The sequence below is a fragment of the Berghia stephanieae genome, chromosome 1 (assembly GCF_034508935.2).
Source record: "Berghia stephanieae isolate SIO BIC M18660-M18661 chromosome 1, UCSD_Bste_1.3, whole genome shotgun sequence".
Lineage (NCBI taxonomy): Eukaryota > Metazoa > Mollusca > Gastropoda > Nudibranchia > Aeolidiidae > Berghia > Berghia stephanieae.
Window position 1 is genome coordinate 127818862 of NC_088360.1, and position 23821 is coordinate 127842682.

At 35.1% G+C, this 23821-nt stretch overlaps 1 protein-coding gene across 2 annotated transcripts in view; it reads right to left on the reverse strand.

The window, feature by feature from the left end:
• The window catches only part of LOC144963099 (lethal(3)malignant brain tumor-like protein 3), a 33318-nt gene extending 9730 nt beyond the window's left edge, over positions 1-23588 (reverse strand). Inside the window, exons 1-19 of one of the 2 annotated variants that reach the window (XM_078896751.1) lie at positions 23517-23588; positions 20039-20199; positions 18834-19107; positions 18233-18361; positions 16609-17411; positions 15390-15584; positions 14898-15137; positions 13638-13800; positions 13243-13364; positions 10383-10584; positions 9826-9958; positions 9401-9519; positions 8962-9044; positions 8334-8568; positions 7943-8037; positions 7112-7337; positions 6163-6248; positions 5649-5874; positions 4813-4915 (exon numbers count right to left, since the gene is read on the reverse strand). In XM_078896751.1, coding sequence (XP_078752877.1) covers positions 4813-4915; positions 5649-5874; positions 6163-6248; positions 7112-7337; positions 7943-8037; positions 8334-8568; positions 8962-9044; positions 9401-9519; positions 9826-9958; positions 10383-10584; positions 13243-13364; positions 13638-13800; positions 14898-15137; positions 15390-15584; positions 16609-17411; positions 18233-18361; positions 18834-19107; positions 20039-20199; positions 23517-23559 — 3638 coding nt within the window. In that variant the 5' untranslated portion in view covers positions 23560-23588. The remainder of the gene's footprint in view (positions 1-4812; positions 4916-5648; positions 5875-6162; positions 6249-7111; positions 7338-7942; positions 8038-8333; positions 8569-8961; positions 9045-9400; positions 9520-9825; positions 9959-10382; positions 10585-13242; positions 13365-13637; positions 13801-14897; positions 15138-15389; positions 15585-16608; positions 17412-18232; positions 18362-18833; positions 19108-20038; positions 20200-23516) is intronic. The other variant, XM_078896752.1, reaches the window with a different exon arrangement.
• Positions 23589-23821: the final 233 nt, after the last annotated feature.

The window sequence follows — 23821 nt, forward strand, 5'->3', positions numbered from 1 at the left end:
ATATAATAACCCGCAAACAACAATTGCTGAGGTGAACTGGCTGATGAATGGTACGAGGTATGAATGTGCCAAGGTGAGGTCTGAATAATTATGTGTAATTGTAAATGACAATCCTTTCCTTCAGTCAGGGAGAAAACAAAACTGATTCTATAAATCATAAAATAATACAGGCAAGCAGGTGGCTTCCACTGATATTTAAAAAAAAAAAAAAAAAAAATATTTTGAATTTGTTTTTGTTTTTTGTTTTCAATTGATTAATTTAAAAATCGGAGTTTCCCAAAATCCGGCGGGGAGAGGTAAAATAAAGAAAAAATCGGGGTAAATCCGATTTTATCGGGGTACTTGGTAGGTATGTAATATACAAATTATTACAAACTAAGAAAAATATTTAAAAATATAGCTGCAATTTCTCAAAAAAACTGTCTCTTGTCTAAAGAAAAAGACAAAAATCTCAGACTCTAAGGGTACTTTACTTAAGTCTTTAAATGAACTACATCAAGATTGGCAACACACAAGGAAATTTTCCACAAGACTCATTTAGAGCGAGGAGCACGTTGCTGACTTCAACTCATGAATAATGTCTTTGAGAAGCTTTTTGGGATAGTCCCAGGTTCAAGTCAAGCTGTGAGTGATGCAAAGTTGAGTCCTTAGAAAAGGATATTTACTCATATTTTCACATCATTCTCAGGTGTAAAATGAGTACATGGCCACTAAAACTTCTTTTGTGTCTTTAAAAATAATTGTTATAGAACCTTACAAGAGTCATTTATCCTAAATCTCAAGAGTTGTTGTTTTGAGGCCCCTTGTAAAGTACTTTCGGGGCATTTATATACATCAAAGTTGTATAAAAGCTCTTTTACTTTTCAATCCATTTTTGAAATGCAAATCTGTAATTCATTTTGGCAGTTTATTTCATCTTAAAAGAAAAGAAAAAGTATATAAACTGAGTGCATTTGGCTTGGCAGCTGCTCAAGGCAAACTTAAGGATATTAATATCAGTGCTGCCTACCCTAGCCCATGTAAATGTGTACAATGGAGAGCCTAAGTGAGAAAAGATTTTGAAAAAAATGTGTACAATCCTGCAAAAACGATAATTAATGCTAAATCTGATGATAGGCAATTAAACCATATTAGCAATATTATAATTGATATGTAAATTAATGAATAAACTACTCTAACTATATAATTAGTATTCTCTTCCAGAATCCACTTATAAATCTGATATGACCCAGCCAGAAAGTATTAAATTGAATTCCCTATATGAACGTCCAGGTCAACAGATTAAAGTGTTAAAGTACACTGAAAGAGTGTAAGGTTGTTAAAAATGCTTAAATAGTAAAAATTCAATAAGTATAGTATAGTATAGTTTTCCAGCGTATTAGGCGTTTTGTGCCTTTGCTGATCTTGGCATTCAGTTCCTCAAGATAAAAGTCAATAAAAAGCCCTAACAGATCTTTTGACCTGTATCTATAATATATAAACTTTTTGATAAATTGAAGGCCCTAACCCTAACAGATCTTTTGACCTGTATATACGTCTAACCCTTTGATGGGATCTTAATGGGTGGTTCAACTATGCTAAACATGTAATCTGCTAAGTGGCTATCTAAGCTATTTTTGAAGGCGTTGACACTTGGAGCATTGGTCACCGTTTCAGGGAGACTGTTCCAGCGGTCGATCACACGTTGACTAAAGTAGTGTTGCCTAAGCGATGTGTTACACCTAGGTTTATGCAGCTTGTAATTATGACCTCTGGTTCCATTGTTTGCAAACACGAAAAGTTTACTCTCGACTTGATACAAACTGTGTGTAAACTTGTATGTTTCAATCATATCACCTCGTACTCGTCTGTATGTCATGCTTGGAATTTCAATACGTTTCAGTCTATCCTCATATTGCTTATCTTTCAACCCAGGAATTACTTTTGTTGCTCTGCGAAGCACGCCTTCAATAAGTTTCTTATCTTTCTCAAATTGTGGTGACCATACTGAGTTGCTGAACTCGAGATGGGGTCTGACTAATGCAGTAAATAGTATTTTCATAGTTGCTGCATCTAAATAGGTAAAAGATCTTCTGATGAGTCCAAGGATTCTGTTTGCCTTATTAACTTGTGTTTCTATATGCTTTGAGAATTTTAATTTAGTATCAACATGTACTCCCAAATCTTTCTCAAGTTTTGCCTTATTCAGAGCTGTTCTGTCGCTACAGTGATGCTGTCTCATATCGTAGTGAAAGATTTTGTTTTTCGTTCCAAGATGTAGCACTGTGCATTTTCCAGCGTTGAACTTCAGTTGCCAATCGTCTGCCCAGTTGACTAGATTGTCAATATCTAACTGAAGACTGTCTCTATTTTCTAGATTGTTTACCTTTCTGTATACTTTAGTATCATCGGCATACATTGAACATGAGCTCGACAAAATACTTGGTAAATCATTAATGAAGATTACGAAAAGAGTTGGACCTAAGACGCTGCCTTGTGGCACTCCACTAAGAACTTCTGTCCAATTTGACACTGTGCCTTGCACGCTAACTCTCTGTTTCCTGTCTACTAGAAAATGCTTAATCCAGCTTAGAGTATTTCCTTGAACACCATGAGCTTCCAGTTTGTTTAAGAGTCTTTGATGGGAAACAGAATCAAAAGCTTTAGCAAAATCTAAGTAGATTGCGTCAACCGAAGATCCTTGGTCGAGAAACTCTGTCCAATCATTTAAAGTCTTTAGGAGGTTAGTTGAACATGACCTGCCAGAAACAAAGCCATGTTGGCATTCAGACAGTAACTTGTTGTTCTTTAGGTGAGTTATGACATAGTCTCTAATAATGCTCTCCATTATTTTGCAAACCACTGAGGTGAGGCTAACTGGTCGATAATTGCCCGGATTACTCTTGTCTCCTTTCTTGAATAACGGTGTAACTTGTGCTTCTTTCCAATCGGGTGGAAGAGTTCCTGAGTCAAGTGATTTTTGGAACAGTAACGCTAATGGTTCGGAGAGTTCTTCTGACAACTGACATAATACGCGGGGGTGGAACATGTCAGGTCCTGGGGACTTGTTCATATTGAGTTTGTCTAGTTTCTTCTTTACAGTGTCTTTGTCGAATTCTATATCTGATAGTATGTTGTTTACACTTTTTCTTTCACATGTAGGTATCTTAGTAAGATCCTCGTTGGTGAATACACTGCTAAAGAACTTGTTAAGAATATTGGCTTTGTCAATGTTAGATGAGGCTGTCTTATGATCATCATACAAATCCGCAATACCGTCTTTAGTCTTCGTTTTTGTTCTAGCATATGCAAAAAACTTTTTCGGGTTCACTTTAGCCATACGAGAAATAGATCTCTCATAGTCCTTTACAGCAATTCTGCATGAGCTTTTGGCTTGATTTCTGGCCCTCGTGTAATTAATATAGTCTGCACCCTCTCTAGTTTCTAAGTACTTTTTGTAAGCTTGCTTCTTTTTCTTGAGTTTTGCCAAGACTGTAGGATTGATCCACCGAGGTGAAGTTCTGTCTGAACTACTTTTAACTTTTGGTACGCTGATGTCCACTGCAGACATAACTTCAGATTTGATAATAGTCCATGCATCGAGTACAGACAGGTTTATTATTTTTTGTGTTAGGTCTGCAGCTGAGACTAATTCAGAAAGCTGTTTGTAGTCGCCTTTATCGAAACAGTAGCGGGGTTCGTTCGAGTAACATTTCTTTGTGTAACATCTAAAGTCAAAATATAAAACCTGGTGGTGACTCTTGCCTAGTGGAGCCTCATGTCTTATTGAGTCAATCATTGAATGTTCATTTGTAAAAACCAGGTCCAAAATATTTGGGGTTTGCTCTGAACGGTAGTGAGTTGGTTGCTTAACGTGCTGTGTTAAGAATGAATCCCTGACAGCTTCCATGAATTTAGAAGCAGAGTGATCTGAGTCCTTGGGGGATAACTCGTTTGCCCAGTCTACTTCAGGAAAGTTAAAATCTCCCGTAACTAGAACATGTGATTTGCCTTCTGTCATTTTAACTAAAAGTTCATTAATCTTATCATTGTTTTCAAAAGAGCTATTCGGTGAACGATAAACCGAACCAACTAACATCCTATCATTGTCTCTAAGTGTTATTTCACACCAAACGGATTCTTTGGATGATGACAAGTTGTCTGACAACTTGACTGGTTGAGCATTTAGCTTTGAACGAACCCATATGGCTACACCACGATGACAACTTTTATCCTGAATATTGTGAAAACAATCAAAGCCTGGAATCTGAAGTTCTACCGGCTCGATTTTACCTCTTTGCTGATTTTTAGGTAACACTTCAGTTATACTTATAACATCAACACTCTCAACATCAATCGTTAATAAAAGTTCATCTCTCTTGTTGATAAAAGAATCTGAATTTGTATAAAAGCACTTTAAAATGTCCGTACGATGACGGTCTAATTTTTTGTACAAGCACTTAAAACTGTCCGTCTGATGGGGGTTAAAAACATTCTGTACATTAGAACTACAATCGTTGGTTATTTTCTTTCCTCCTCCTCTCTCTTTCTGTCTGCTGGCCTGCCCTGTCTTCGATTGGAATCTACAACTTTCCCCCTCCATACAATTCTCAACAAAATGCGTACATTGAGCAAAAATGTGCAAGAATACCATTTTTTTACGTGAGGTTGGCACCACTTTAATATCTACAACTGCTTCATGCAGTCGAAAGAAGAGAAAAAACAAGAAACTTGATGAGAAAAGGAAGTCACAATAGCATTTTTGCAGAATTTAAAAGTGTTTATAAACTCTCTCTCTCTCTTATTTCCAGTAAAAACTCACACCTCCCCTACCTGTGATGGCCTGTGTACTTGGCACCTTTGATGTGACCAATCCCTTTACAACCAATCGTGGGGCAACCTCCAGAGTTGTCTTCCTTCCCAAGGACTGCTTTGTCTTTAAAAAAAAATAATTTTTTTTTTTAGAGAATACAAGATATGCCCAGACGAAAAAATGAACATAAAAATAATATGAATCCAAACTATTTAACAATGAAAATAAATCTTAAATATGAATTTATAGTTTCCTAATGTATGACCTTTCATTTCAATTGAAAATTTAAAATAATCAATTGCATTCTTTTACCTTAATCATCTTCTATATCAAAGAGCAATCAAAGTGAGTATTAACTTGGAAAGACTCCAAAGACAAATACAGGCTGAACTATTTTTCACTAGCAACAAATATTAAAGATAGTAATAATATGCACAACAACTTAACATATAACTCCAGCAGAATGAATTTAAAATTGGTGAAATTTATCTTATCTAAAAAAAAAAAAGAATTTATCCCCGGCTATGTGGTATTGTGGTAACACACTCCTTTTCGAATCGAAAGGTCCTGGGTTCGAGCCTTGCTCGGCGCATAGTTGAGTCCTTGGAAAAGGCTCTTTACTCACATTCTTTCACCATACTCAGGTGTAAAATGAGTACCTGGCCGTTAACAGCGTTGTCTCTGTCCGAAAAAAAAATGTAATATCACCTAACAGACGTCATGTACCGTCCTACATGTTAAGTGTTCTGTTGGCCAGGGACCCTATGTAAGCGCTTTGAGCACGTTTAGTGGATATTGCGCTATATAAAAGCTCAATAAAAATGTTAAAATCTAAAGAATGATTGGACTGACTGACCTATGGGTGGTTCTAAAGGATGGCCTGTCTTGGCACACCAATGGGGTGGATGAAGATCCCCGTTCTCATCATCAATCCAGTAGTCATACTCATTTCCCCAACCATCAAAATGAATCAACAATCGAACATTCTTCACTATTTTCACAGTGGCCACACGGATAAGGATGGGATTGCGTTTATCTGTTACTTCCAGCTTCATGTCTGCCTCAAAGCCGACTGGACTTCTCTGATGAAATTTTATTTTCAAATGTTAGAACAATCTCGTAATTTAAACAGAATCTAAAATATGAATCTCATGATTTACAAGGTAACTATAAAGTGAAGAAAATGCGTTGAAATGAAAGAGAATCATAAAACAAAGCAATTTGAAAACAAGTCGATTTTATAATGATTATTTAGATATAGAAGTGTCAGATGCAGTTTTTTTTTAATTTGCTTTTTAATTGAAAGAAAACCTACATTTCTAAAAATAGAAGAAAATGATAAACCAAAATGATAGTAAATATTATCTTACAGGTTTGAAAGCTCTGGATGGAACAGCTGTTGATTTTGTATCTGCAAGGTAATTATCCCAGTCAAAGTTTTCAGCATCCCCGTAATCTGATACAGATATAAAATATTAGATAAACTGAAGTTTCAGGATATGGATAATAATAATAAAGATAATATTAATAATAATAAACACAAGAAGTAGATGTTCTTGTTTTTATGGGTTTTACAGCGCTTGCAACACATTAGGTCATATAAATGCAGATAAAAAGGAGGAAAATGGGATAGTAAAAAGTTCTACGAGTTACAATTAAAGCACCCAAGAAAAGGTAAGACACAAGGGGAAATGGTTCCAATAGGAAATATGTAGACTCCAAAAGCACACTATCAAAGTACTAAGTTTGAGATCACCTAAAAGTCTCACCCAGACACCAGCACAAGATCCCACTAAGAGGAATACAGATAAAAATTTTAAAAACAAAACAAGAAAACATAACAGAGAGATGATAAACAAGGAAAAAGAATATCATCTCCCAAAACTATAACTATGCGACTATTTCCCTGCCAGCCAAGGACTCCAGCCAGGGTCAGGACAAAATCAAGTAATCTCATTCCAAGACAGAGACAGAAAGCATGTTGGAAAACAGATATAGGGGGATAGAAGACACAGTAAGTGCCTCCCTGCCCACTGTAGGTCAGGAACTCCATCCAGAAGAAGAAGAAGAAGAAGAAGAAGAAGAAGAAGAAGAAGAAGAAGAAGAAAAAGAAGAAGAAGAAGAAGAAGAAGAAGAAGAAGAGCAATGACTAAAATTTGTCATAGAGCACCCTACCCATTACAAAGCAGCTCAAGACCCAGAAATTTCACATTTCAAAAATATCTTAATGATATATTTACCATTCATTAAATATATATGAAGGTCTTCTGGCAATGTAAAATCTAACTTGAAGCAAATACATATATAAGAACCACTGACCTGGTGGTGCAGAAAGCTTTTTGCGGTTTTGACGACACCAACCTACGGGACGGATGTCTGGAGAGTTAATATCACACCAAAAATCAGCGATGTCTTCCCAACCATCAAAGTGTATAAGGACCTTGTCACCCAGTGTATCCGACACAGTTGCAACGCAGTATGTATCAGTGTGCTTAAAATCTTTGGCTTCTAATTTCATTTCCACACGAAAAGCTGATGGAGTAACCTAAAGACATAACAATAAAAAAAATCATAATAATAGAAGTAATTTGTGTACATAAATCCCATTCCAGTTGGAAATTTTAAAAATGAATAACAATATTTAATTTCACAATAGCACCATTAGATCCTGTCGCCTAAGCATTCCATGAAGGAATATAGATAACCCATCAAAAAGGATGTCTGGTGTCAACTGGAATTATCCATGTCCAACGTGAGCGAATTGGGGGTTAATAATCTTGCATAAGGAAAAATACGAAAGTACCTGAAGCGAGGCTCGAACCTGGGACCTCCCAGATCACAGTGCAATGCCTTAACCACAGCCACATCACCCCCCCCCCCCCTTTAAATTCTTTAATTGCAATGAAATTAATCATAAATTTGATATCAATGGGTATTTTCATGATGATAATTTTAGTCCAGGATCAATAAAGTACCATCTATCTAATCTATCTATTTCTGTGGAAAGCTCATTTCATTCATATTGATTATTGATTTAAAACAAGAGGTAACAAAGGCACACCGGATAGCTACATCACCATCAATTTAGAATTTGCAATCTGTTAAAACTATCAAAAAATCATAACACATTATTTCTTTACTCAAACTTACACATGACGGTTGATTCATAAACAAATGTTTAGGGGCTGCAACACCTCTTGTTTCTTTCAAGTAAGTTGTCCAATTGAATTCTGATATTGGCATATCTAGTGAATGAGTAGAAAAGTATTATCTAATGACTTCAATCAACATACATTTTAAAAAAGCTTATCTAAATAGACAAACCATAATAATGATTTTTATAAAAATTTTATATCATTAATTCTATATTCAACATGTAAGATAAAGAAAATATAATTTTAAAACATAAGAGTACGAGAGAGAAAAAAAAAGATGAAAAGAGATAACAATTCTTTTAAATGTAGGACATATATAATCCTTGAAATAGGAGAAAAAAAATTTAAGGTTTATTTAATTAGAACATCAAAGAATTCAAACTAACTTTTCGGGGGATGTAAAGTCTTCCCATTTTTTTCAGCCCATCCAACAGGAAAAATGAAAGGGGAATCTGCGTTGACCCAAAAATCATAACATTCTGAGTAACCGTCAAAATGCAGTCTAAGTCTAAATCCCCTGATCTCAGTCACACTGAGGACACAAAACAGGGCCTGGTGTTTAGGATCCACTCCTTCCAGCCTCATGCCCAACTTGAAACCATTGCGAGCTGTAGGAAATGGCTGTAAAGGATTATAAAGAGAGAAAAAACATGAATGAAATATGATAAAATTTAGTAAGAGATATCTTTAAAGATATATATAGTAGTTATATGAAGCAAAAAAAAATAAAAAAATCTGAATGAATGGATTGGTTTTGAACAAAGTGGTAACTGACAGATATTTTTTGACCACTTCAAACCACAAATAAAGCAAATCATTTTAAACATGTAAGAAATTGTTTTTAAATAGCTTAAATCACCATCTCTTTTACTTTTATCCGCATTATGTTGAATGAAAAGCAAAAGATTATAAAAATATATTATCAATCATTGATGACTTTTTAAAAATAGAACCCAATGTTGAAGAAAATGCAGAAGAAAAATTTTAAGATAAATATTTTCTTAATATCCATACCTCCTTAAAAAGTCTCTTGGGGGCACCGACAGCACCAGTTTCAGAAAGATATTTCTCCCAGTCAAAAGCACAATGGTTTTTGTCTGATTAAAAAAAATATAAAATCTTTATTGTGCATTTACAAAACAGAAATAACAACACCCAACCCTTTGGGCTATGGTAAATGTACTTATCATCTGATCCTACCGTAAATATTTTCTTAAAAATTATTCTCAATTATATCTAAGCAGTCAACCTTTGAATGACAAGATTCCAAACTTTGATGATATTTTCCAGAAAGAATGGAATTCCAGTTGCCTTTTGTTTAGTAAAATAATCTGTATTCGTACGAGTCCAACAATTGTAATATGTGAACAGTCTATCATTGACCAGGCAATTCCTACTTGGCTTGCAACATCAACACTAAATCACATTTTGAAATTAAGAAACAATGACTTACCTAATCCATCATCACTGAGTGCATTTTCCAGTTCTCCAAAAATCGATACATTATTTCTCTTATTACTGGTCAACTGTAACATACGGGATGTCAGTAATTCTTTACGATGCATATTTTTCCTGAAAAAAAAAAATTAAAAAAAAAAAACATAGCAAAAAAAATAAAAAAATAAGCTAAATAATGTTAAAACATAAAAATAAAGATATAAAATTAGCTTTCAAAATGTATAATTTGAGAAATTTTACCACTGGTTCACTGATAGATAATGAATTAAAATATTTAAACACTCTTGCTTCCCCCCCCCCCCCCCCCCCCCCCCCCCCCCCCATCAAAGACTTTAAATAGCTTTTTATCAAATTCACAAGAAAAGAGCGCAACATTTTTAGTGTTCCTAAACAAGAATTTCTACTTTGCTGCATACTCACTTTCCAGCACAAGTCCGTGTACAAAAGCGACCAGAAGTGCGGAAGTTACTTTTGTAACCATAGCGTCCACAATACACACAACAGCATATAGGATCATTTTCCCGTTCAGCCAAGTCTGCAGGGTCACTGACAGCTAAACAAGATGTTTAAAATAAAAGGTATTATTTAGTATAGATCATACTGTAGCATATTGTAATGCGAGTGAAAGAAAAACAACAAAAGTTTGGCATCAAATTATATCATGATTACCAAAGGATGATATAACATCACAATGTCATTTACTTGATTAATTAATATTGATAATATCTTTCTTCTCTTAGACATGAAAATGTAATTTCTCTTTCATAGACTGATATAATTTTCCATCACAGATCAAAATTGAGAAAATCTATATTCTCCTATGACAAATGACATATTGAGGAGGGGGGGGGGGGGGGGGGGGGGGGGGGGGGGGGGGGGGGGGGGGGGGGGGGGGGGGGGGGGGGGGGGGGGGGGGGGGGGGGGGGGGAGAGGAGGGAGGAGGAATGAAATGGAAAAAAACTCAGGACAAAACCAACCTGCAGACACATCATCCTGCTCATTATTTTCAAAATTAGCTTCGTCTTCAACCTCAAAATCATCAAAATTTCCCTTGTCAGCTTCATTGACCTCATCCTCCTTTCTCTGTCCTTCATCGTCAACAGTTTCTGTTTCCATACTAAGTTTGTCACTACAGCCTTCATCTAATAGTTCAAGATCACCAAATTCATTGATCTTAAACTTGAGACAAAAAAATCAATTATATAAAATTACTATCACACTTCTTACAATCAGGAACTTTAAAAATGACATAAAATTACAACACAAGAAGTGATATCTTTTTTTTTTTTAATTTTAAAAATTTGGGCTGATGTGGCAAAATATGCACAGGGCATAATAATAAAAATTGAAAAAGAAAGAAACAAACAAACAAACGAAACAGAAAAAAAGCAACTTTAAAAACCCAGTAAAACAATATGGTTAGCGACTAAAGTTAGCAATACTAAAAAAAAAAAAATGTATTTTTATGACCTTTGATTAAATATCTAAATTTTACACACACACACAAAAAAAAATAAATAAAATCATACCCACCTTACTTTAACTCTACATTAGATCATCAAAAATTTCACTAAATAGTTGATGGCTGTACCATTAACAGGCCTAGAAGTGATTCAGGAAAATATTTTTCCCTGCTTTTTCCCGGTTTTTTCCAGGCTCTAGGGAAAATTTTAAGGTAGTAATTTTCAAGCATATTCATCAATTCTAGACCAGTCACCACTACCTATCTATATATATATATATATATATATAATATATATATATATATATATATATATATATATATATATATATATATATATATATATATATATATATATATATATATATATATTATATATATATATATATATATATATATATATAGAGAGAGAAGAGAGAGAGAGAGAGAGAGAGAGAGAGAGAGAGAGAGAGAGAGAGAGAGAGAGAGAGAGAGAGAGAGAGAGATGTGAGTGAAAAAGAGAGTAGCTGAGACTGAGAGAAAGAAATATATTGACTCTGGCTATTAATACTTGGACGTATTCCTGTAAAGTCTAGGCCTCCTACAACATGCAAAAAAATATTTTAAAAAAGAGAGAGACAGATAGATAGATATATATATATATATATATATATATATATATATATATATATATATATATATATATAGAGAGAGAGAGAGAGAGAGAGAGAGAGAGAGAGAGAGAGAGAGAGAGAGAGAGACAGACAGAGAGAGAGAGAGAGAGAAAAGAGACAAAGAGAAGAGAAATCAATAGAGAGAAAAAGACATTTGAATATTACTATGAGAGAGAAAGTAGCGTCCAAAGACTTGTGGCCTACTTATTGAATTGCACATGAATGAAATAAAGCTAGTTAATCTAGAGACAGACAAAACAAACTTAGTACAAATTACAATGAGTAAACGACCTTAATCTGCCATCTCCAAATAATTGAATAACAAGTCTTGAAAATTAATTAAAGTAGCTCAAGGACGTCGACCGTCTTTCTTAGCTTAGCTAACAATCGCATTCATGACCAAGTCAAAAACACACAAAAAAAAAAAAACAAAAAAAAACACACTCACACTACTAAGATGAGGGGAGAGGTGTGTGTTTCTAGCACTCTTGTCTTGTCGACAATGATGAGTCGACTGAGTGAATCAAGCGTCTTTAAGTCTTCGACCAATCACAGGCTATCTAACCGAACCGGCTGGTCGAAACAAAGACGCTTCTCGCCGTCGATGTATTACGCTATTGTTGTGCAAGTGGCAAGGAATATAACACCTTTTTGAGCAGGCCTAAAAGCTAAAATCTAAAAGTAAAAAATATAATTCTGAGGAATTTGAAAGTCACATTGTTTGAAATCGGCTTGAAAAAAGAAGAACATTGGTCCTTGTTTCAGAAAAATGGGTTGAAAACCAACTGTTTTACGAATAAATTCGATTTTAAAAATTGCTTTTGTTTATTTTCGATTTTTTAGCAACTTTTTATTTATCGGCCGATTTTCTTGATTTTTATATCATTCTTTATATCTCAATGAGACGAGATCAGTGATTACTTTGTTTGTTTCAAATGTAACTACAACATAATTTGTTTTTTTTTTACTTATCAACCGTGCCTGGATATTTATTCAACAACTGACGCAACTATCCCATTGCCGTCTTCCAGTGTTTCAGCGATGACTCTAAACCACTATAATTACGTCATGCACAGGAAACATGTAATAGTCTGTGTACTCTACGAATGCGACCGGACTTGCTGATTGGTCGATCGTCATAACATAGGCCTAGTACTAGTAGTGTGAGGAAACCATAAGAGGCTCCTGCCATGCTCTAAGCCGATCGTTCGCAGTTGGGTAATGATTACGCTGAAGAATACATGTTGGGTTGTTGTTCACCTAAATGTTTCTCACGGCTTTTTCCCGGCCCCAGACAATTTCACCGATTTTCCCGCTTTTTCCCGTCGGGAAATTATCAAATAAAGTTCCCGGCTTTTCCGGCCCACTTCGAGGCTGCATTAATATGGTAGACCGGACTCGAAATCTTTATCTGCACACTAAAAAATATGATTCATTCTTTCCTGGCACAAACCATTTGTCAACATTTGACTAAAGTGGTTTCTGGGAACCAATAAAGAAGTCATATATTTCCCAGCCTGTCATTAACACCCCCCCCCCCCCCCCAACCAAAAAAAAACAAACCAAACAAACAAAAAACAAAAAAACAACAAATAAATAAACAAATAATTATCATGCTTTTGAATAATTCTTTAAATAATTATTGGCATACTTAAAAACTGGCAAATGAACTTCAATATTAAAAACAAACTTTGAAAAATAGGCCTGAGAATAGCAACAAACCTTCATGTCGGTGCCAGGTAAAGTACCAACATTGTCTTTCCAATCCAGCAAGTTTGAATCGATGAAACCCTCTGTCAGAATAACACCAGTCGACAGCTTCTTTTCATCTTTTGGATTACCATCTACAAAGGTATGAAAGAAAATGTGATAATGAAACTTGTCATATTTTGTTGAAGCAAAGCTGTGATGTTATAAATTTAATGATTTTTAAAAAAATGGTGGCTAAAATTAAAAAGCTAAACTTGTGCTTATCCTATAACTACGTAATAATCTCAAAATTATTCTGTTGACCGAGGGTCATTCTTGACATTGCATTAAGCTTAAAATTACGAATTTAATGGTTGAAAATGTAAAAGGAAAAACACAATAAATATTAATTGGAGAAAAGTAATCACCTTTGCTTACTGACACAACAGTGTTATTTTTGTTGTTTCTAAGGGTGGCAATGGAGTTAGGTAAAACTGAGATATTGTTTGACATCTCACTGGTACTTGTTGGCAAATCTCCCCCGTCATTACTTGTGCTTGAAGTTGACAGAAGTTTGCCTTCAGTTGAATTCTTCCAAGAGAAAGAATAAGGAAATTTTTAATTTGAAAAAACAAAAGAACTCTGATAACATAAAAATGTTATTTATATTTATAAGTTAATGTTTGCCATCATTGTTTGCCTTTTAGATAGGTTACATGAAGCCTTATTAAAGCGTGAGTCTGTGCATGTGTGTTGTTTCGCACTTTTTGTTTCATGCCTGTCTGTTTGCGTATATTGTGTCTATGTTGTAACCAAATGAAAAATTGCATTCATGGACAAAAACGATATTATCATTATTATTTAGACCTGTATGAGCTCTATAAAAATTGACTGAGACTGAAACTGAACCTCACTGAAACTCTTTGTATCGTATCAGAAAAATCCCAAGAATCGAGATGAATAGTAAGCAGCAAGCTCACTTGAGCAAAACAATGGCAGAAAACTAATTTACGTGGGAATTAATTAGGCTACTTACAATTGTTTCTTATAATCTTATTATTAGGTACCCAATCAGTGAAGAAACAGTCAACCAGTTTACAATCGAGATGTGCTTGTAGCAATCATATAATTTTCGATTTGAAAGTGTCTTCATAACGCACTTCCGGCTTTCGCATTAAACTTTTTCATACTTTTTGGTTCCACCAAGTAAATGTGGTTAATTTTGGCTTAGACGAAACAGTGAAATTTATCGCTCGGCAGCTCAGTTAAAATTGGCTACCATTGGGATCACGACAGGTTTGGAAAGTGAAAAGATAATGTCACGAAGGCTGTGTAAAAATACACTGGGATGTGTTCAGACATTGCAATTCTAAGAAGCGTCGCTTAGCTTTGGCAATATATCCATCGTAAATATAAACAACCCTTGAGCTAAGCGTAGTACTGTGGAACATTCCTAATTACTTCATGGTCAATCGACTAAGATTCATGAATTCTTTCTTTCCTTTTAAAAAATATTTGAATTTGACGAATTGACTGATTTCAGTTAATTGACTATATTATTATTAGCACTAAGAAAAATTTAAAAACTGTAAAATTTATTCAGATATAAATTATTTTTTAAAGTTTCCTAATTCTAGTTAGCGAGAACAAATTCCAAGGGTTCGCAGAATTTAGGGATTTTGACTTACATTACAGCTGCTCTCATTTGTTTGCTGTGGTCCTTCAGTATGAATAGTTTTAGCACAACTTTCTGAACCTGACTGCTTGCTGGTATCTGTAGTAAGTGTTGTAGAAACCTGTCCAGGAGTGGAGACCAAACAATTTGTTTGACTCTTCTCAGACACCTCAACAAGAGAAATAGTTGACTGAGGGGAGACACTTGACATTACCAAAGTTGTTGAGGAAGGCAAAGAGTCTGACACTACAAACTGAAAATGAAAAAAAAAAAACATGGTAAAATAAAAATAAGAATAAATTTTACTTTTATTCTCAACAGCAACCGTTGCACAAACAATTCTTTCAGACCCAGAATTTCAATATGGCAATAATAAAAAGTTTATAAAAGAAAAAGAAAAGAAAATTAAATGTTAAAACTTAAGGAGATGAAGAATTTTCTATTTTTTTTTTTTAAATGGTAAAACTTTATTAGATCCAAAAATTAAGTAATCTTAGAGACTTACACTCATTGTTGGATCAGAAGCTGAGGCTTGAGTAGATGCTGGAGTAGTTGCTGCTATCGAATTGGTGGATAATGTAGTTGTCAACAATGCAGCAGAAGAAGAAGATACAGTGAAAGATACTGGAGATGGTGCTCTCTGTGCGGGACTTTCTTTGGTAGAATTTGGATTTAAAAGGGTTGGAGTGGACGGTTGTTTCTTTAAAAAAAAAAAAGAAGTAAAATAAAGATGTACATACATTTTCATATTTTTCTACATAAATTTGAAATAATCTTTTTCAAATTTAAAAGAAAATGGACAATGAAATTACCTTTATATGTTGAAAGTACAGTTTTCACCAAACATATAAAGAATTTACCAGGATGACATGATACTTTATAAATCCTTGTGGAACAATCTATCAAGCTGAGGTGGATAAAAGTTTATTAAATTTATGTTTAAGACAAGTATAAATCTAGATTGGTCACTATCAATCATTACACCCCCCTTAGGGCACTCAGCAAAAGATTTTTAGCAGTGTTTTTATGAAGGTTGCCAATGCATTATAACTTTTATTAACGCATGCAACAATCTAGAACTATTCTTTTAAATCAGATGACAAAGCAAGGATAGTGATGTGTTTGGGCTGTGACGTGACATGTCTCCCTGTACTATATGTGAGAGAAAACAGTTAAATGTAATATTTAACAATGAGTCAACAAGATTTGGCAATGTGTTTAGATATGCCACATTTACCTTTTCGTTTAAAGATTTGACAAAATCATAAAATTATTTAAGAGTATTTTTCAAACTAATTTTGTTAGTTGGGAGGTGTAATAAAATCTTTTTTCAAAACGTTTTGTTCTTCAGCACTCTGTCTTGAAGCGGAGCACTCTTAAAGGTCATGCTGGGGTCAAGACCTCATGCTAAAAAAGAAGCTGCTCCTTGGGTCACAATTCGGGGTTATAAACTGGAGTGTTATAGAGTGAGGTCACCCTTGGGAGGAGGTGGGGTTGGAAATGGGAAAAGAGACAATGAAACTGAAAGCGAAAAATTGTAGCTTGTTGGACAAAGTATGATCTGTGAGGCAGTAATATTTTTAATATATATATTTTTTAAAGTCTGTAACATTTAAGTAACAGGTTATCATGCAAACATGCTATTATGAGCTGAGTAAATAGCTGGTGACCACTGTACTTTCATGATTTTAAAACTGTAGTGTAATGAATGAAATTTAACTTACAAAACTGGGCATCTTGATAATAGGTCCTACAATGGTGGGTATCTGAACAGTAACTTGACCCCCACAATTTCCATTCTGAGACACAAGAGGGCGATGAATCAAACGCTGTAGTGTTCCCTGCAAGACCTGTTGACGTCCACCCAATGATAATGCAGAACGAGGCAAAACAACAGGAATTCCAGCAGCTCTAATGACATTTGGTTGACTTATGACAACACCAGGCCGTTGGATTAATGACTGTTGTTGATGTTGTAAAGGGGTAGAAGATGATGTCTGGGCAATGACAGGTATAGTGGCAGAAGAAGAAGATAAGGAGCTAACAGGTGATCCTACTGGGGAAATGGATGTGACAGTGAGAGTGATGGGCACAGATGCTGGCCCAGTGACCATGGCACCTGCAGGTCGAGGTTGAAGGGATATTTGTTGACCTGGAAGTATAGTAGCTGTTCCAATGGGTAAAGAATCACTGTTCTGCAAACTCACTGCTACACCCTGGCCAATATTATTGGTAACAATTTGAGGGGATGATGCAGACACACCAGAATTTTGTTGTTGCTGAGGTAAAACAGGGTTGATAACTCTGTGAACAGTCAGCTGCTGGTTGATAGAATTGGTGAATCGTATTTGATTACTTTGACTTCCAGTGATTACTGGTGGTGGTTTTGTTGATAACTGAAGACCACTGCCAGCTTGAGTGAAGAAAGCTTGCTTTCCTACGTGAACCTTGCCTTGATTGGATGGTATTATATGTTGAATAGAGGGTGGGAAGATTGCAGGAAAACGCTGAACTGCAATAGGTTGGCCTGATCGATAACAAAACAAAAAATGAGGACCTTATCAAACAATAAATCTTCTTTATGCCAAAACAGTAGAAAGGAAAATAATAATGATATGAAAACACTTTTTAAATGAAAGCATAAATTTATTTCAACTCAAAAAAATAAGTAAAATGAACGTGAACACTTATATTGTGATCAATAGTCCAGTATTAGTTGAGACAGGGTTTTATAACATTTAGCTTTAATTTTTTTTTTTTTTAGAATAGCTTGATGTGTTTCATTTAAGAAAACCAGGATGGAATTAACATCCTTATAGTCGTGTTTTACTTTATTACGTCCATTGAATCTTCATCTCTTTAATAACCCCTTAAGCATCTAGCATGTATATAGTATATTGGTTTGGTTTTAATTGCTATTTACAAATCTGGCACTTATCTGGATGAAATTCCATTTTACATGTCTATTCCCCAAAGTTACAAAGTATGAGGGACATTTTGCAATATCTCAATAACATTTTCAGTAGTAGTTGTCTATACAAAAAACTATCTTTTGCAAGTGTTCTTTTTTATAATTGGAGTCAAATGGTTATTAAAATCATTCAAATACTATTCACAATTGAGGGTATCTTGACATTGTCGAGACCTCTAGATTTCTTTCTGTGGTGTTGATATCATTGAAATTAATTCCAATTATTCTCCTCAACTGTGATAGCAAAAAGTGTTTGTAGGTATAAAGCAAAGCAATGGGCAAGGAAACAAATACATGGCAAAGACCAAAAAAAAAAAAAAAAAAAAAAAACACAAAAAAATTTTTTTTATTAAAAAGTAAAAATCCGTTGACTCTACCTTTACTTTGAAATCTTTGTAGTGAGACTGGTCCACTTCTTTGGAATGTGACTTGCTGACCCCTTTGTAGAATGACTTCCTGACCAACGGCGGCCGTTACATTTGATGGTGATGTTGAGGGTATTGAATCTGGTGTCGTGAAAATTTGCACAGCTTCTGATGAGCTGGTGTGTTTTAACTGATTTTGAGGGATGTGTCTTGTTTAAATCCTTCCCTTAAACTATGTACGTAAAAAATATCCTCAATTCTCTGTACTTGTACTATCAATATTTCTAACTCCATCTAATATTGAATTTCTACCATTCCTCTGTATTGCATTCTCTAATGTTGTGACTATATTAAAAGTACAAATTACATTTACAATTTCCTACTCCTAAAGATGAAATGCTCTGTGACAAAATGAAAATTTCAAATCAAAATGAAGACAAATGAATTGACTAATCAGCTGTTCAAAATACTGATGAAACTAAAGTGATCTCTCGATCAACAACAAAAAAAAAAACGTTGTTAAGAGTTAACTTTTTTTTTTTCGCCACAAAGCATTCCTAGCAAATGACTAAAAAAAGCCAACTCCCAAAAAAGATAAACTGAATAAATGTACCTTTAGTTTGAAATCTCTGCAGAGTGACAGATTGACCTTTTTGTAGAGTGACCTGCTGTCCTTTCTGCAAGGTGATTTGTTGACCAACTACAGCTGTTGTGGCAACAGGGATGCTCTGACACACTGGAATGGTTTGTTGAAATGCAGCAGCCACTGATTGTGAGACAACAGGGGCTTGAAATGACAGCTGACCAGGAACAGCACTGGCTCCAATCAAAGGGACCCCTGCTTTGGGAATCTGGACATTACTATCTCCCTGAGACATGGCACCCGTCTGAAAAGAAGTTAAACTTGAGTGAGATTTTTAAACATACAAAATATCCAACCGTTTTAATGGAAATATGATTAAAGCTTGACCAGCAATGCACTTCTTTACATTCAAGTCATAAATGGCCAGAATAGCCACTCTATTTGGTGACAGACATTACATACAATCTAAAATTAAATGTACCTATGCAACAAACATACCTTTAAGCAAATGTTAATTGAAATTTTAACATCACTTCATGACTGACATGAAATTAATATATTTAATTGAAATTTCTATCATTGACGTTCTTTTTGTAATGAAACAATCAGCATGAGAGAAATGGCTAAAAACACCAAGGAAAAAAGGCTCAAATGGCTTGGATATGTATAAATAATAACATAAGATTTCCAAAATGAATCTAACAAGTAGTCCTAAGTTTTATCTTGAACAGATACTATTACTTTTAGAATGGATTTCAAGAACTAGAATTGGCGGATACAGATTACAAAAGATAACTTTGGCATTCACAGCTGTCCACTGTGCAAAGACATAGTGGCCAACTTTGGAAAGAGCTAAAACGGGACACCTAAATACATAATACCGCCATGACCCAAAAACGCAATATGTTTGGACTATTATATTACATAATCTAGAATTAAAGCTTTTTCTGTACCTTGTTTTAATTTGCTGGTCAAAAAAGCATGATCCAGGGACATGCAAGGGTCATTTCCACAGTCCATTTTGATTTTTTTTTTACTTTACTTTTTTCTCGTATTGCTAAATTGGGACAGTCCCAATTTTATCAGGACAGTTTGCCGCTACGCAAAGAGAACAGAATGGACAGAAGTAATCTGGAGGAATTGTAAAAAAACTGAATGGAGACAGGAACCAGAGTCCAGCTGTGAATTGGTTTTAGAAAATGTTTCTCCGACAAATTTCAATTTCAAGGTCTTACCTGAACTGGAAGAACAACTGTATTGTTGGCTAACTGAAATCCAGAGGGTGATATAAAATGTTGACGAAGTTGGAAACTGGGAACTCCCGGTGCAGAAGAAACTGACACTGCAGAGATGGCAGAGACAGTATTATTTGTCTCATCCTCAGCCATCTTTGAATCTAAGAAATACAAAGATATCTAATTAAAACTTGTAGATTTAATAAAGAGAAACTTGCACTCATATTGTTGCACCCTTTTTAATGAATAATTTGAAGACAATTTTAAAGAGTCGGCATAGCCATGAGGAAAAAATGAAATTATTAATGAATCTAGATTGAAGTCTTCAAATTATTAAATGAACAGGGTTAAATCTGCTGAACCGAAAAGTGAACTCAACCAAACCCAAGATCACAAGGGAAATTAACACATTTTATTCAATTGCTCTCCTAAACTTCTTTTTCCACTCAGGCCAAAGCTTCATGCTGAAGATTGTAAGGGCGTCTTTTCAGTAACACAGGTTTTAGAGGGAAGCAGGGAGCGATTTTTTGAAGTCATCAGTCGAAAGGGCTTGTTTACAAGTGGTTGGTAGGGAATTCCAAAGTCGGTTGGTGGAGGGGCAGAAAGAGTAAAGATGATGGTTTGTTCTTGAGTGGGGGATTTCAAAATTAAATGCTGAGTTTCTTGTTTTGTTGTTGTTCCGTTTCAAATGGCTAGTTGGAATTTCGAGTTTTCCATTTTGTGCCTTGTGGAATACGAGGAGTTTGTTGATTAAACATCTTTCATTTAGTGGTTTCCATTGGGGATCGTTCATGAGCTGAGTTACGCTTATTTCCCGCTCACAGTTTCCACTGACAAATCTGGCGGATGTAAACGGATCAGTGTTGGTGCATGACCAAAACAGATGCTGAAAAACTATCTGTGCTCCACACAAACAATTTGAGAAAAATATGGCGAATCTTCTGGACTCGCAAGATCTCAAACAAGTACCTCCTTGGTAATAATATAAATCTACAAAAGCAATTAAACGAAAATAAATTCACATAAAAAATAACAATTCCTTTTTTCATCTTTATATTCATTTAACGGAAAGACAACTAGATTGGGGGCTAAAAACATAAGCCATAATTTTTATTCCTGAAAAGACAAAAACAAAATAACCGGAGATGCCAACTTTAAATTTGACTCACAGGAATTTCAGACACCACTCGGAAGAATTTCAATGTCGAAGAAAAGAGAACTGGGAATGTATTTGGCATTGGGTTTACATGTTGCATAGTTCTAAATAGATAACTGATTAGAACTATATTATATATAAGCACAATGCCAAATACAATCCCCAAGTTTCCTTATTCAAAAAAAAGTAAAGTTCCAAAACCTAATGGTAGTGATTATAGTACTGATGGTAGTGAGATGATATAATGGTGGTGGTTGTAGTAGTAGTGGTAGTGGTTGTAGTACTAGTAGTGATGATGATGTGGTGGTATTGGATGGATGCAGTTGTAGTAGTGGTGGTAGTGATGATTATGTGGTAGTGGTGGTGGTGGTTGCAGCATAATGGTAGTGATGATGATGTGATGGTGGTTGTAGTAGTGGTGGTAGTGACAGTTGTGGTAGTAGCGTCAGTGATGATGATTTAGTGGTGGTGGTTGTAGTAGTGGTAGTGATGATGATGTGGCTTTGTAAAGCACTTTGAGCATGTGTAGTGGATATTGCGCTATATTGCTCAAGTTTTTGTTTTTTTGGTGGTGGTGGTGTAGTAGTAGTAGTGGTGGTGGTAGTGATAATGATGTGGTGTTGGTGGTTGTAGTAGTGGTGGTAGTGTGATGAAGTGGTGGTGGTGGTTGTAGTAGTGGTAGTGATGTGGTGATGGTGGTTGTAGTAGTAGTGGAGAGGAGGGGGTACCCTTGGAACAAATCGACCTCCCCGGAATGACGGAAGTTGCCAGTAACCCGGAATTTTTTTGATCCAGACTGAATTTTTTCCTGGTGAAACAGGAGTTTTGGCATCACTGAATAACAAAAAAAAAAAAACAAAAAAAAAACAACCCAAAGCGAGCATTATATAGCGCAATATCCACTAAACATGCTCACCGGGTCCCTGGCCCGCAGCAATGATTAACTCATGTAGAATGAGAAATGGCACCTGCTGTTTGACTATATTATATTACCCCCCCCCCCCCTACACAATTCAAAACTATCAAACTGCTTCCAGGATACCCCTTGAGCCTTGAGCATTCCATAAAATCACATTCATTTCAAAATCTACCAAAGTAATGACGTTTCAGCATGGAATGCCGTGGTCAGTGTATTCCATCCGTGGTCAGTGTATTCCATATTATATTAGCCTGGTAACATCACAGTTTTTTAGTGGAATCCCCTTTTAGTACTTCAGTCAGTTGGAGCCAAGATTCATAGTGATTGCCATGTTTGGGGTGTTTATGGTTTAAAAAATTGAATAACTCTGCTTTTACTTTTATATAGACAAAATTCAAACGACTTTTACAATGATACAGTATCACTATAAACCAGAGTTTATATTGTCATTTAAGTGGCTAGTATTAGTAGTTTAATATTTATAAAGCTTCTATCTATCTAGAGTTTTAGTTTTAGTAGGATGCTATACTGCAACTTCAACCGCCCTAGTTTTTTTATTATTCTGAGAAAAACAAACTGAAAACAAGCAAAAATTTCTGAACGTAAGACTTATCGGGATTGGCCTGGAGGGATCTGAAAATGGGGGTCAAGAACAATTCATTTATTAAATTATCAGACAGATCGTATTTTAAAATTTAAAGAAAAAAAGAAAAAGTGTAATGGCCAGTAGACAGCAATTTAAGTTGCGCATATTTGACCAAAAATAGCCTCCGCAGAAAAAAGAGCGACTTTTTGACGGTCGAAAGAATTGTCAAAAAATAAATGATTGTCAAGATATTTGACCACGATAAACAACCGCGGGTGTCAAAAAAAGAATTAAAAAGTTGGCGATTGTTTAAAGTCAATGTTTCATGCATAAATCAACTTTTGTTGAAGGTATTTCAAGCATCAACAACGTGGAAATCAGCGCTATCTGGGCATTAGACGACCCAGTCTCGCCTCGTTTTCGAAACTTGGAGACGGCAGAATTTTATGTTGAAGACACACCTCAAGTTTTTCTTCTTCAGAAAACAAAATTAAAATTGAAAACTGATGCTTGACCTCGTGTAGACTTAACCATGTCTTCATTAAACACCGCAAAAATATACGATGCTTTTTCTTGTCAAAATAGAGTCGACTATACTAATTTTTTGATAATTCTAGAAACTGCGGTAAAGGCAAAAACATGCCGAAAAACAACTTCCCGGCTTTCGGAGTGATTTTTAACAAAAAGAAACAATACATTTTGTTCAGTTGTTACGAAAAGAATGTGACTTATGTGTTCCAAACAACAAAATGGAATGCATTACATGTCAGTTTTAATGATTGAATAAGTTCAATTGATTAAAAAACAGCAGACTTACTCTTCACCGTCACTTTTGTGCTGGTTGCTCTCTCCACGACCATGACAGTTAATACCGTACGGAGGGAAAAGAAACAGCCAATGTTGTCCCTCAGTCTTTCCATGCTATAATATCATAACTTCGACTGTTGTGCTATTTCTTTCTTTTAATTTGAAAATCAAACATTCTTACATGCCTTCATATTTTTATTTGCTTCAAATTGAGTATCAGAATGTTTCTATTATCTTACTGATGCGAATTTTCACACAGAGGAGGAGGCTTGATTAACCCAGTAAATACAACGTATTTGCACATCGGCGAAAGTG